Source organism: Papio anubis, chromosome 17, assembly GCF_008728515.1.
Source record: "Papio anubis isolate 15944 chromosome 17, Panubis1.0, whole genome shotgun sequence".
NCBI classification, from domain to species: Eukaryota; Metazoa; Chordata; class Mammalia; order Primates; family Cercopithecidae; genus Papio; species Papio anubis.
The window spans coordinates 60,283,191-60,296,526 of NC_044992.1; the positions used below are offsets into that span (position 1 = coordinate 60,283,191).

The window sequence follows — 13,336 nt, forward strand, 5'->3', positions numbered from 1 at the left end:
ACATCTGATTATACGCGACACTCAGCCACCTGGAAAATCGTATCTTGCTCTTTGAACCTAGTAATTGTCAAGGAAAAAGTATTTAGCTCTTGCGACAGTCTGAATCTTTCTGCATCTGTGGAAGGCAGAGAGGGTTTGGAGGCTCAGGCTGGGCTTGAATCTTGACTCAGCTCAGGGCTCAGCAGCCTCTTCTTGTTAGGTGGAGTCGTGGACTATTCTCTGTAGACTGTTGGGAGAATCAGTGGGGGTACTGCCTGGGACGCTCTCAGCCTTGTGCCTGGCCTCTAATGATAACCCCCATTAGACTCAATTTCTTAATTCCTGGCTGAAACAACCTGACGGGACCCCACCCATAGAAGCTCTAGAAGGGGACCGGCAAACACCCTGAAAAAGATTCCCTCACTAAAGGATCAGGCAACTTAAATCGCATACAGATAACTTTAAAATGTTCAGGGTCTCTTGGGAAATGTTCTGAAGCTGAATTTCAGGCACCTCAAGATGACATTCTTTTTTTTGGGCAAGGCCTTCCCACTAAGTCTGTGGCTTGATGTGGGATTGGTGGGTGACAGCACTTAAATTCATGATCGGGCTGGGGCTGGATGCCATTCCCTTCTTTTCTTGGGAGTCTGAAAGTGAACTTTGCCTGAAAGGCTGCTGCCTGGGGGTAGACACTTCTTCCTCATTCTCCAAAGCAGCTTCCTGTCAACTAACTATGCCACAGCCTCCGTCTTCCTCTCTGCCTGGAATGCTGCTGAGGCTCTGGAAGCCAGGCAGCTCCCTGCTCGGCAGGTGGCCACGTCCTGTGAGTCAAAGGGGCTGGGGTCCCTCTGGCCACCTGCTCCTCCTCACCCAGTTTCCCATCAGTGGGATGTCTGCACGGCTCACTGTACGGGGGCCAGACTCAAGAGTAGATGAAAGAGAGAAGGCGGTCAATGTTTTCGCAACAGAGTAGGACAAACAGTACCGGGAGTCGTGCAATTTTCTCCCTGAAGCCAGGCTGCTGCGTCAGGCCACGCGCTGTCTTCCCCTGTTCTCAGGGCCCTCAGGCCCCCCTGCTTGTCTTCCCTTTCCTTTCCTGGCCAAACCGCCCAGCTCAGCTGATGGGATGAGGCAGCGTCTCCTGGAGTCATCTCTTCACCCCGTGCGTGTGGACTGAGAATACTCCACTTGGCTTGTGCCCTGCAGGGGCGAGGAGACACAGAACTGGGGCGGAGGCAGAGCAAAGCAGCCCTGCCCTCTCCCGAAGAAGAAGGGCACGAGTTAGTCACCCCCGCTGTCTCTGGGCCCGCAGCCTGGTCCAGGAGGCCTGGCTCTCACTGCAGCCGCCTTCCCTTCTCCGTGCCAGATCTGTTTCCTACCCAGGACAGAACCAACACCTTGTTTTTCCCCTAACTGACTGCTCCTCTGTCTGGAAAATCTTTTCTTGTTTTATTTGAAGAGCAGAACTGTTCCTTCCTCCCCCTTGGTGATGAGGAAACATTCTGTTGAATTTGGCATCCAGGCTCCTAGGAGACCTTGGTTGTTTGTAATCTGATGCTATCAGGTTGTTGCATAATCTTTCCCACTGGGAAGCTGTCTCCGCATCCTGGGCCTTCTGTCCTGTTTGGGGTAGGGGGTGGGGCAGGGAAAAGTCAGAGGTGCCATGGGGTGAGAGAGCAAGGGATAAGGGACTCTGACTGTTGGCCCTGGCTGGGGACTGGGCCTGCTGGTGGAGACCCAGCAGAAGTCAAACTGTGTCTCTTTCTGGGACTTTGGCCACCAGGCTTAGTGGAATGTCCTCATCCCATACTCAGGGCCACCCCAGGCCAGCCGGAGTCCCAGGCTGCCCTGTGTTTCTAGAAAACGAGTACACTGTAGGCATCCTTGGCAAGGGGACATACTACATTTAGAAAAAGCCTGCTTCTTTATTTTATTTTTGTAGAGACAGGATCTCACTCTGTTGCCCGGGCTGCAGTGCAGTGGTGTGATCATGGCTCACTGCAGCCTTGACCTCCTGGGCTCAAGCAATTCTCCTGCTTCAGCCTCCCTAGTAGCTGGGGCTACAGGTGTATGCCACTATGCCTGGAACATTAAATTTTTCTTTTTTCTTTTTTTTTACAGAGATGGGGTAGAGGGGTCTTGCTTATTGCTCAGCCAGGTTTCGAACTCCTGGCTTCAAATGATCTTCCTTGCATTGGCCTCCCAGAGTGCTGGTAGTACAAGTGCGAGCCACTGCACTGGGCTGAGAGCCTGCTTCTTTAGAAGGTTATTAGAATGTGCACTCCTCAGAACAGGCGCGCTACCCAGTCACAAATGCTAATGGCTTTGTGGGCCCGGCAGGTGATAAGGAACAAATGTTTGTTTTTGTCAGTCATGGGCAGTGTTAGGAATTCAATAAACTGGAGAGAGGACCCTGCCAAATGACATTCAGCATTAGTTAAAAGAAAAACACCATGCATGCCAAACCAAACTATCGGAGGTTGGGCTCTCTGCTATTTTCTCCCCATAGGTAATTTGGTTGGCACTTCTCTGGCAGGCATTATGCAAAAGTACCTTGCTTAAAGCTTTATGTACACTATCTTATATAGCTGTTCCCACAACCCTATGAGATAAATACAGTTGGCCCTTGAGTGACATGGATTTGAACTGTGTGGGTCCACTTCATACATGAATTTTCTTCTGCCTCTGCCACCCCTGAGACAGCAAGACCAACCTCTCCTCTTTCCCCTCCTCTTCCTTAGTGTACTCCATGTGAAGACAACGAGGATGAAGCCCTTTACGATGAGCCACTTCCACTTAATGAATAGAAAATATATTTTGTCTTTCTTCTAATTTTGTTTTTCTTTCCTTCCTTCCCTCCCTTCCCTTTCCTTCCTTCCTTCCTTTTCTCTTTTTTCTTCTTTCTTCCCTTCCTTCCCTCCCTCCCTCCCTCTCTCTCCTCTTTCTTTCTTTCTCTCTTTCTTTCTTTCTTACTTTTTTCCTCTTTTTCTTTTTTGACAGAGTCTTGCTGTGTTGTCCAGGCTAGAGGGCAGTGATCTAATCAGAGCTCACTGCTGCTTCAACCTCCTGGGCTCAGGCGATTCTCCCACCTCAGCCTCCCAAGTAGCTTGGACTACCAGCTAGGACTCCCAAGTAGCTGGGACTACCACACTTAGCTATTTATTTATTTATTTATTTATTTATTTATTTATTTATTTATTTTGTAGAGACAGGGGGTCTCACTACGTTGCCCAGTCTGGTCTCGGACTCCTGGGCCCAAGCCATCCTCCTGCCTTGGCCTCCTGAAGTGCTAGGATTACAGTTATGAGCGACTGTGCCTGGCCAGGATTTTCTTACTAACATTTTCTTTTCTCTAGCTCACTTTATTATAAGTCTACAGTATATAATACATATAACATACTAAATATGTCTTAATTGAATGTTTATGTTATTGGTATGGCTTCCTGGTCAACATAAGGCTATCAGTAGTTAAGTTTTGGAAGAGTCAAAGGTTATGCCCAGATTTTCAACTGCGCGGGAGTCAGTGCCCTAACTCTTGTGTTATTCAAGGGTCAACTGTACAATCATTTCCCTGCTTCCTGGCTGAGATGATTGAGACTGAGGGAGGTTATGAATTCTGCCCAAGGCCACTTGGTTGGCAGGGGTGCCACTGGAGACCTGCCTGCCCCCAAAGGTATCGTCCTAATTATTCCTTGAATACTTCTTCACCTCTGGTTTTCAGACCACTGACATCAGAATTACCTAGAATCAGAGCCTCACCCCGGACTTATTAGATTAGAATTCCTGGGGATAGGACCCAGAAATCCATATCTTAGATGAGATCTCTTGTGGTGATTCTTCTGTATGGAGAAATTTGCGAATTTCCTTGTTTGCTGCATTGCCTTTCTGACTCAGTGAAACATGGCCCTTGGGTCCCAGCCAAGAAAGACCACTATTCCTCCGCGTGGGCAGTGGTGAGTCTTCCTCGGCCTGCCCCTGTCTCGATGCATCATAAAATGCCACTTCACTTCCGTAACCAGAGAAGCACAAATAAGCAAATTCATGAATCATGGTTTTGTTTATATTTTGGTTGCTGTGGCTAAATATTTATTGCTTTAAGTAAGAGGCTCTGCTTTAATTAGAGTCATAAGTAACCACGAGTGCATAGAAATGCATTCTCATGGCCATAAGACATGCATTTCTCGACAGAAAGCCGAAGGCAACTAACACTTTTAACGTGCCAGTGCCCGATCAAAGTATGGAAGCTTATCTAAATGAATGAATAGTGTTTGAAATTGAAAAGTGATTAGAAGTTTCATTTATGGATTATCTATTGTTCTTACTTACTATGACTTATAAGGTCATATGTATGACGCTGTGGCATAGAGGTATAAAGGCGTGGGCAACAGAAAGCCTGCGGTGACGATTACCATTAGCTACATTTAACTTTGAAATGTGCTGTGTTCTCTTCCCTATCTTGCCCGTTGCCCTCCTTCTCTGGGAATGGGTGCTCTCCACACTAAACCCCAGGAGAGTTTTAGAAGATTTTATGTCAGAGCCTCACTGCAGGCCGATTAAATCACGGTCTCTGGGAAAGAGACTTTGGCATGGGTATTTTTTAAAAGCTCCCCAGTGATTCTAATACATATTCAAAATGGGAACCCCTGCCCTAGGTTTAGTGAGCGAGGGTGCTGGCTGTGTAGTCAGACCGGCATTCAGATCTTGACTCTATCATTTTCTTTCTTTCTTTTTTTTTTTTAGACAGAGCCTCACTCTGCCACCCAGGCTGGAGTGAAGTGGCTCAATTTTGGCTTGCTGCAACCTCTGACTCCCGGGTTCAAGTGATTCTCCTGCCTCAGCCTCCTGAGTAGCTAGTATTACAGGCATGTGCCACCACGGCTGGCTAATTTTTGTATTTTTACTAGAGATGGGGTTTCACCATATTGATCAGGCTGGTCTCACACTCCTGACCTCATGATCCGCCCGCCTCAGCCTCCCAAAGTGCTGGGATTACAGGCGTGAGCCACCGCGCCCAGCCGGCTCTATCATTTTCTAGCTATGTGACTTGGGGGCAAATTACTTCGCCTCTCTGAGCTTTGGTTTCCCCATCTGAAAAATGGGGACAATAGTAGCTAACTTGAGAGGGTGTCATAAGGATTCAATGAGATAATGCCAGGAAGCATGTATCTTTATGCTGAGGAGCACTTAACTTGGTACTTAGTAAGGGCTCAATAAATAGGAGATGCTATTGTTGTTATTAATATTATGTTTAATTTAGAATAACTACCCATTAGTGGGAGCAGGTATTACTGAAGAATATTGGGGGATTAGGAGTAGCTACCTTAGAATTCAGCCTTTACTGGTGCAGATAAAACACAACACGCCTGTTTAATACAAGCATATGCATCTCATAATTAGACTATACAACCCTAGGGGCTGATAGAATGCTAGTCAGATCTTTGTAAGTTTTGTCCACTCCTAGAAGTACCAGTGAGAAATTGGAAGTTATAGCAAGACGGTATCTGCGTTGTGGGTGATACATAAATATTTAAGAATTGTTTGTTCACACTCTAGACCCTTTTAAGATGAATCCCTTTAGAATACAAGATCTGTGGGCCTGTGATCATTTGCACGGCTGGCATATATAATTGTGTCTTCCTGTTAGAGCCAGAACCCAGGGTGTAGCCTGCACTAGCCGACTAGTCTCTACAACAGAAAGAGGGGATTGCTCCTTACGTGACCACACTAAGGGACTTCTCTCAGCCAATCTTTTTCTTTCTCCTAATTCCTGAATCTTTTGCAAGGAGATTGTCTGCTTTGTTGACTACACCTGTTTTATAACTAGCTGGATTCCTCCAAACCCCTCCAGCTTTCAATCCTTTGCTGAAATAAGACAAGCACATTGAAATGTTTTTCTCTGAAGAGCGTATTAGGAAAGTCAGTCAGCTACAAGAGAGCAAAACAAAAGGTTGTGGCAAATGAGAAGAATCCCTAGTGGTGAAGACTGATTAGCAAATTTATTAATTAAAGATCAGTTTCCCCTTCTGGAAACATCCTGGAGGCAGAGACCAAATCCTGTGTTCAACCCTGGTGCCACTGCCCACCCCAGTGCCTTCTGGTGGACCAATAGACCTAATGGCTTGTTTCCTGGAACTACAGCCTTGATCTTTCCTTAGCATCTGGCCTCAAAGGTTAAGCAAGACTATTTGAATATTGTACACCATGGACATGCAGATAAACAGGCTCCCCGGTTTCACCCACCCATACCCCAAGTGTCCACAAAGATGCCCCCATGGGGGTGGAAGTATCCACAAAGTCCCAGCACGTGCCTTTGAGTGGATGCTTCCTCCCTGCTCTTTGGCCCTAAGCTGAAGCATAAGTCATACATTCCAAAGCCACGTGGAAATGTGTCTTATGCTTGCCGGAGTTCTGGATTCTTTGTTCCAAGTGCATGAATAAATTGGAGGGAGCTATATGTATTTATGGGAGACGTGGCTCTCGATAGGAAGGATGTATTTGAGAAATGCTGGGCTAGATCAAAGAGCGTCTCACTCAGCCTGCAGAGACCCCAATTGGATTTTTGAACCCCACACCCTTAAACATAAACAGTCCATAGGACGTAAGTTATTTTGTGTTTTGTTTCTTACTTCAAAACTTGAGGGACTCCAAAGCTGGTTATGAAAAAGCCCTAAGAATGCTGAGCATTTCCCGTGTGGTGTGCTGGGCCAGGGACATCAAAGATTCCGTTTGCAGCAGTGCTAGTACAGGGCGACAGAAGCCTTCATCTTGTTCCTCCCCACGCTCCTCCCCACATAATTGCTTTTATTATTCACACCAACCAAACAAAGGGAAATTGCATGACCACAGTGTGTGTGAGCCACACACAGCACTTGCGTTGGAAAGGCTGTGCACACGCTAACTTTGTGGGATCCTTGGCCCTTGGCTCAACCAGGATGAGGGTGGGGTGTGTGTGGGGGTGGTGGGATGGCCGTGGTTCATGCAACCCAACATGTATTCAGGATGTTTCCATCAAACATGACCTCATCTCTTCCAGCCCGCTAGCCATCATTATACTGGTGGTCGCTTTTGACTTAATGGGTACAAAAATAATTCCTTTAATAACCGAAGTGGAAATTCATAGATTGCACGTAGTTGGTACTTACCTCCCCCAGGAGGCAAGAGGTTGGAGCTATTACTGACACTGTCTCCATAACGTCAGTACAACTCATTAATTCAAGGAAAAACAAAGCAAAGCAAAACAAAATAAAGCCATAAAATCCATGCCAGATCGGTTCTTGGACGTTGAGCTGATCAAATAGCTTCAGAAGTTTCCTTCTTTTTCTCTTCTTTAATAGTTGTATTTCTTCATCCTAAACAGACAGTCACATTATGATCACTAGGAAGAGAAATTCACTCACTCAACAAAGATTTGTTAAGCCCTACCATGTCTTAGGTGCATGAGACTGATGAAGTCTCATGATGTTGAGATACACAACATGCAAATCAATAAATGAAAAAAATAATTTACGGTGGGGAAGGTCTCCTGAAGAAAATAAAATGAGGTGATTCAGTAGAGTGAGGCAACGTTTTACATCTGAAGTCCAGTAAAATAAAAAGCATATATTGAAAGACACTAGCTAGTTGAGGGAAATAGCTAGTTACCAAAAATGTCATTCCTTTGTTGGGGTTATTGGAAACTCAGACAGGGGTTCTCCCAGAGACTAACTCTTAGCTGAAAAGAAATCTGGAGTTATTACCATGGATGAACCAGATGCTTCCCCTCCTCTCACAGGGGGAAGTCCAGCCAAGCAGACGACCTGGGAAGGAGGGCACCGGGTCCCGGCACTGGCTTACTGGCCTGGCAGAGTTCCAGTTAATGTCACCAGCACTGCCTTGTTAAGGTATGAGACCCAAACGACCTTGAGATGTCAGGGCCCAGAGCAAGAAAAGTCATGGAGGCATGGGTGGCTAGATGGAGGCACGGGTGGCTAGATGGAGGCACGGGTGGCTAGATGGAGGCATGGGTGGCTAGAGGCCTCAGGAAGGTCATTCACCACTTGCCTTTTCCAGGTGTTCCCAGACACTTCCAAGACTGATTGCAGAAACGAAGAAAGTAATAGTGAAGTGGGGCCACGCTTGGGGGCTCACTTCTGTAATCCTAGCACTTTGGGAGGCTAAGGCAGGAGGATTGCCCAGGCCAGGAGTTTGAGACTACCCTGGTCAACATAGCAAGACCCTGTCTCTAAAAAGAAGGGAAAAGAAGAGAAGAGAAGGGAGGGGAGAAGAGGGGAGAGGAGGGGAGGGGAGGGAAGAGGAGGGAGAAACAGTGAAGTGGGACTTGAGCCATCTTCTGGGAATAATGCCTGAGTGAAGAAGGGATTGGTTGGTTTCATGTACCTCAGCATTGGGTCCTGGCTGTGTCTGCTGGAGAGAAAGCCGCAGAAAAGGCGGCAACAGCAGCATCTCCCCTCTCAGCCTGGGCCAAGCTGACCGAGGCAACAGATCTTTTGAACCCTGATTATTCCATCCTTGGGGTTAAGGCAGATGTCTTAGGGGTGGCTGTGAGAAGCCAGCTAGTCTCTAGCGATCCGATGGCCCCAAAAAAGGAGTCCAGATGTCCACTTTCCCTGGTGGAGGGTGGAGAAGAAAGGTGGCCCCTCCGGGCCATTAGGGAAAGAATGCATCCTTAGGTGAAGACATTCCTCCCGCCTCTGGCCATGAAGCTTCTCAATGAGCTAAGTGTCTGGGTGCTTCCTTTATTAGAGGGAAGCTCGCTGCGTAGCTCACTGCAGACCCATCACATCAGGTCAATGTGATGTCTCACCATGACTCTTATCCCCGCATTAAGGCAGATCCAGGAGGCCATCTCCATGGCAAAGAGCTTGGCTGTGCAGCGTCTATGTGAAAGCAACGTCTTCCCAGCTGTGGAACTATGACTTATCCTGGGGACATTTCACTCATTCAGAGAGGACCTTCCTCTCTGTGGTTCCGCCCTGTGTTCACTAACAAGGGGGACCCTCCGTAGAACCCTGTGCTCATTCATGTGCTCAGAAAACTGCTGGTTAAAGACCAATTTCCTAATTCCAGAGGTTCTTTGCAATGAGCCCAGTGAGTCCTGGCGTAAAGAACACAGCTGAGTAGAGGCAGGCAAGCTTTCTTGGCACCCTCTGACTTCCCGAGATCCAATGGGGAGGAGGGGAGAGACTCAAAGTCCAGGGGAAAAGGGTAAACAGCTCTGAGGACCAAAGTATGGGGTGGGTGGGCGTCACCCCTGGCAGCCTGTGGGGCCCCCAGGAATTCCGGGTCAGCCCTGTGCAGTCAGGAGGGGGCAGCGTGCTGTCAGCGGGCACCAGCAGGTGTGACAACAATAGCAGAGCCTGGAATCTGTGATGTCAGGCTGCCTGGGAAAAGAGCCAGGCCGGCTGCTTTTTATAGGGCTGACTTGGTGTAGTCAAAGCGCTTATCAAGAGGGGCCAAGTGTTCACGGGCTGGGCTGCACGTGGACAAGTAACTCAGCCGTCCCTCAAGTTGCATCACAGAAAGTCAAGCAGTGTCTTCTCATTGGAGAATGGTGTTTGCACCTACAGTCAACCATGATAAAACTGTCTCATCTCGTTGATAATGTGGGGCCTTAGAGGAGACAACGGACTGAGGGGATGGTTTGATGACCCAAGGCAGCGAGTTCTTGGTACAAGGCAGTGTCTGCCTGAGGGCCCCTGGAATTGTACCAGGACAATATCAATACACCATATCAGCACCTCCTAGGAGATACATTAGGTTGGTGCAAAAGTCATTGTGGTTTTTGCCATTACTTTTAGTAGCAAAAACTGCAATGACTTTCGCACCAACCTAATATATAGTGTATCACACACACACATATATATACATTTTGTTTATTATTATTATTATTATTATTATTATTATTATTATTTTTGAGACGGAGTCTCGCTCTGTCGCCCGGGCTCAGTGGCCGGATCTCAGCTCACTGCAAGCTCCGCCTCCCGGGTTTACGCCATTCTCCTGCCTCAGCCTCCTGTGTAGCTGGGACTACAGGCGCCCGCCACCTCGCCCGGCTAGTTTTTTGTATTTTTTAGTAGAGACGGGGTTTCACCGTTATTATATTTATTTAAGAGACAGGGTCTCACTCTGTCGCCCAGGCTGAAGTGCAGTGCCGAGATCATAGCTCACTGCAGCCTTGAACTCCTGGGTTCATGTAATCCTCCCATCTCAGCCTCCCGAGTAGCTGGGACTACGGGCATGCGCCACTCTGTCTGGCTAATTTTTAAATTTTTTGTAGGGACGGGGTCTCTTAATGTTGGCCAGGCTGGTGTGGAATTCCCAGTTCCAAGCACTCCTCCCTCCTGAGCCTCCCAAAGCACTGGGATTACAGGCATGGGCTATCACACCCAGCAAGGCTAGTTTTTGGTGTTAAATTAGGCTGGACTTCAGCCAGTCAGTTTTACCTCTATAGATTTACCCTCTAGCTGTTTCCCATGTGAATTCATGTTAAGCAAATTTGGGCGGAGTTTCCTTACTGCCTGGGCAGGCTGTGTGTGTGTTTCTGTTTCCCTTGACACCTCAGGGTCAGCTCGACAGAGAATGGTAGCATGATCCAAATTCAAGACATTGATGCTAATGCTTCATGCTGTTGGGCCCAGCCCAGCACTCCCCCGTCCCCCGCCCAGACTGCATATCACCTACTCTCATTCTATTGCTTGAGGAATATAGATCTTCCAGATCAGAGATAACTCCCTTAAGCCACTAAGAGCTAAAGCCAGAGTCCCTTAAACCTATATCCTTGAGGCCCTGAGGAATTATGAGCATCAGAGAGGGGTCAGGTTGCTATAAATATGAATACAGAAAAGCAAAAGAGAATGTGTGGGAGAGGGGGTGGGGGATCCATTCACATGGATCCCATTGGTTTTAGAGATAACCAGTGTTAATATCGGTGTGCACCTGGGTGATGTCATAAGATGAAAGAAGGGCTTTGCACATGACCCGCCTCTACAGACACAAGTACAGAATGGGGAAAAGGCATTTATTCCACAGATATTTATTGCCATGTCCAACTCTGGGTCAATCATTGCTCCAGGGACTGGGGAGGTGGCAGTCATGAGCAGACCAGACAGAAAGCTCTTTCTTTAGGGGCTACCTTACCTTCAGGAGGGCAGGGCTTTGGCAGCACATGTGAAAAAGTTGCAGTAGTTTTAACCTAAAACTGTGATGCAGGCTTTCCCAACTGTGGCGTGGTTGAGATTTTGGACTGGATCGCTCTTTGTTTTGGAGGACTGTCCTGTGTGCATTATAGGATGTTTAGCAGCAGCCCTGACTTCTACCCATTAGATGCCAATCGTATCCCCACCCCACCCCCTAAGTTGTACAATTAAAATGTTTCCAGACAGTGCCAAATGTCCCTGGGGAGGATGAACTCACTCTGGCTGAGAACTATGGCTTAGCGGAAGCTTTCTTAGCCATATACAAGAAGGGGAAGGGCCTGCTCTGCCTCTGAGCTGGGAGACCCCCATCTCTGCTCTGAATGAGGATCCATCCTTGATGGAGTTTCACTCTTGGCACCCATGAGCTGAGCAGAATGTCAACAAGCACTTGATACTTGGCTCACTTGCAACTTCTGCCTCAGGCCAGGTTCAGAGTGATTACTCCTGTCTCGTGCCTCAGCACTTCGGGAGGCCGAGTAGGGCTGAGCACTAGGTCAGGCAGTGCGAGACCAGCCACACCAACATGCTGAATTTTTGTCTTTTTAGTAGAGAGACTGAGTTTTAGTCTGGTGTGGTGGCCAGTGCCTGGAATCTTAGATACTCCTGAGCCTCAGGCAGGACGAATTGCTTGAACCCTAGCAGGCAAGGCCTTTGCATTGCATCCGAGATCGCTTGCCACTACCCCATCTCCACTCCTAGGTTCCTTCAGCGAGACTCCTTGGATCAAGAACACAAATATGCACCCTTCCTACGAACAACCTTCGGAGCCTGGGCTGGCCAGTGCCACAGGAAAGAAAAAGTACATATTTTCATAAGGGCAATGCAACCTGCAAAGATGTCACCCTGCCCACTCTGAGGACAGCCTTTTGTGCCATTGTGCAGAGGAATCTCAGCCCTCTCCTGTCATCATGAGTGGGCTCATGGCTGCCCTTATCACAACCAAAAAGCCCCCTGAAGTGGGGTTTCATCCCATCAAAGGCTGGGAACCACTTCTCCATCAGACCCATGAGGCACAGTGCCAGAGTCCACGGAATTTTGGAATTTTTTTTTTTTTTTTTGAGATGGAGTTTCCCTCTTGTCATTCAGGCTGGAGTGCAATGGCACAATCTCGGATCGCTGCAACCTCACCTCCTGGGTTCAAGTGATTCTCCTGCTTCAGCCTCCCGGGTAGCTGGGATTACAGGTGCTGCCACCATGCCTGACTAATTTGTTTTGTATTTTTAGTAGAGACAGGGTTTCGCCATGTTGGCCAGGCTGGTCTTGAACTCCTGACCTCAGGTGATTCACCCTCCTCGGCCTCCCAAAGTGCTGAGCCACTGTGCCTGGCCTTCTTTTTTTTTTTTCTTTTTTTTTTTCTTTTTGTAATGGAGGAAGAGACCCACGAAGGTAGAAATGACTGCCTTCACTTTCATGGACTGTGGAGCCATGAAAGCTGGAATGTGGCTCTGCCAAAAGTCAGGCATCGAAATGAACAGGGGCAACTTTAAAGTATAGGTTTGTATTTATTTTGTCTCTTTCTCTGAGGTTTTAAAGACTCCCAGGCCTAATTTCTTCGGTGGAGTTTGAGGTTTGGAGTAGCTGGGGTGCCCTTGGCACCCTTAGTAGGGCAGATGCTTTCTTCAAGTTCACATGTAGGCTGGGGGCGCAGCCCTGGGATGACACTGGGCTGCATGTGCCAGGGAGTGTGTCCCTTTTCCAGGGCTAAGCTCAGGGCCTTGGCTTTTTCTGTTACTTAAGGAAGGACTATTTGACAGCCCAAGCTTGCCAAATTGGGATGGGGCTGCCTTGAGTGGCCTGAGTCACTGGACATGTTGAAGCTTTTCTCACAGGCGAGAGGCTTTCTTTGGGCTCTGGGTGGACTAGGTACCTCTGAAGTTCTTGCCAAAGTCTGAGACATTAGGATTCCGTGAACATTAGATTTAGTGCTATATAATTAGGATGCTAAACCCCAGGAGAGAGCGGTGGGGGGAAATCAGATGGAAAAAGAAAGTACACAATACTTTCCAAAATCGAACGCAGATCTTGTTTCTCTTGCTGACTGATTTGACCCATCTGTGACGCTGATCTCTCTTAGGGGCACAATTTAGAGAAAACTTGATCAAACAGCTCCAAACCACCGCGGCCTTTTCAGACTGCTTTGCGGTCCTCTTTGCTTTCCGGTT

The 13,336-nt window shown here is 47.9% G+C and overlaps 1 protein-coding gene across 25 annotated transcripts in view; it reads left to right on the forward strand.

The window, feature by feature from the left end:
* Window positions 1-13,336, forward strand: part of ARSG (arylsulfatase G) — a 151,499-nt gene that overhangs the window by 116,012 nt on the left and 22,151 nt on the right. For all 25 annotated transcript variants that reach the window (XR_002517902.2, XR_002517903.2, XR_004179293.1 and 22 more), the window contains one exon: window positions 7,751-7,859. Coding sequence is in view for 21 of the 25 variants with exons in the window: in XM_003913331.5 (XP_003913380.1) it covers window positions 7,751-7,859 (109 nt within the window). In the remaining 4 variants the exon portion in view is untranslated. The remainder of the gene's footprint in view (window positions 1-7,750; window positions 7,860-13,336) is intronic.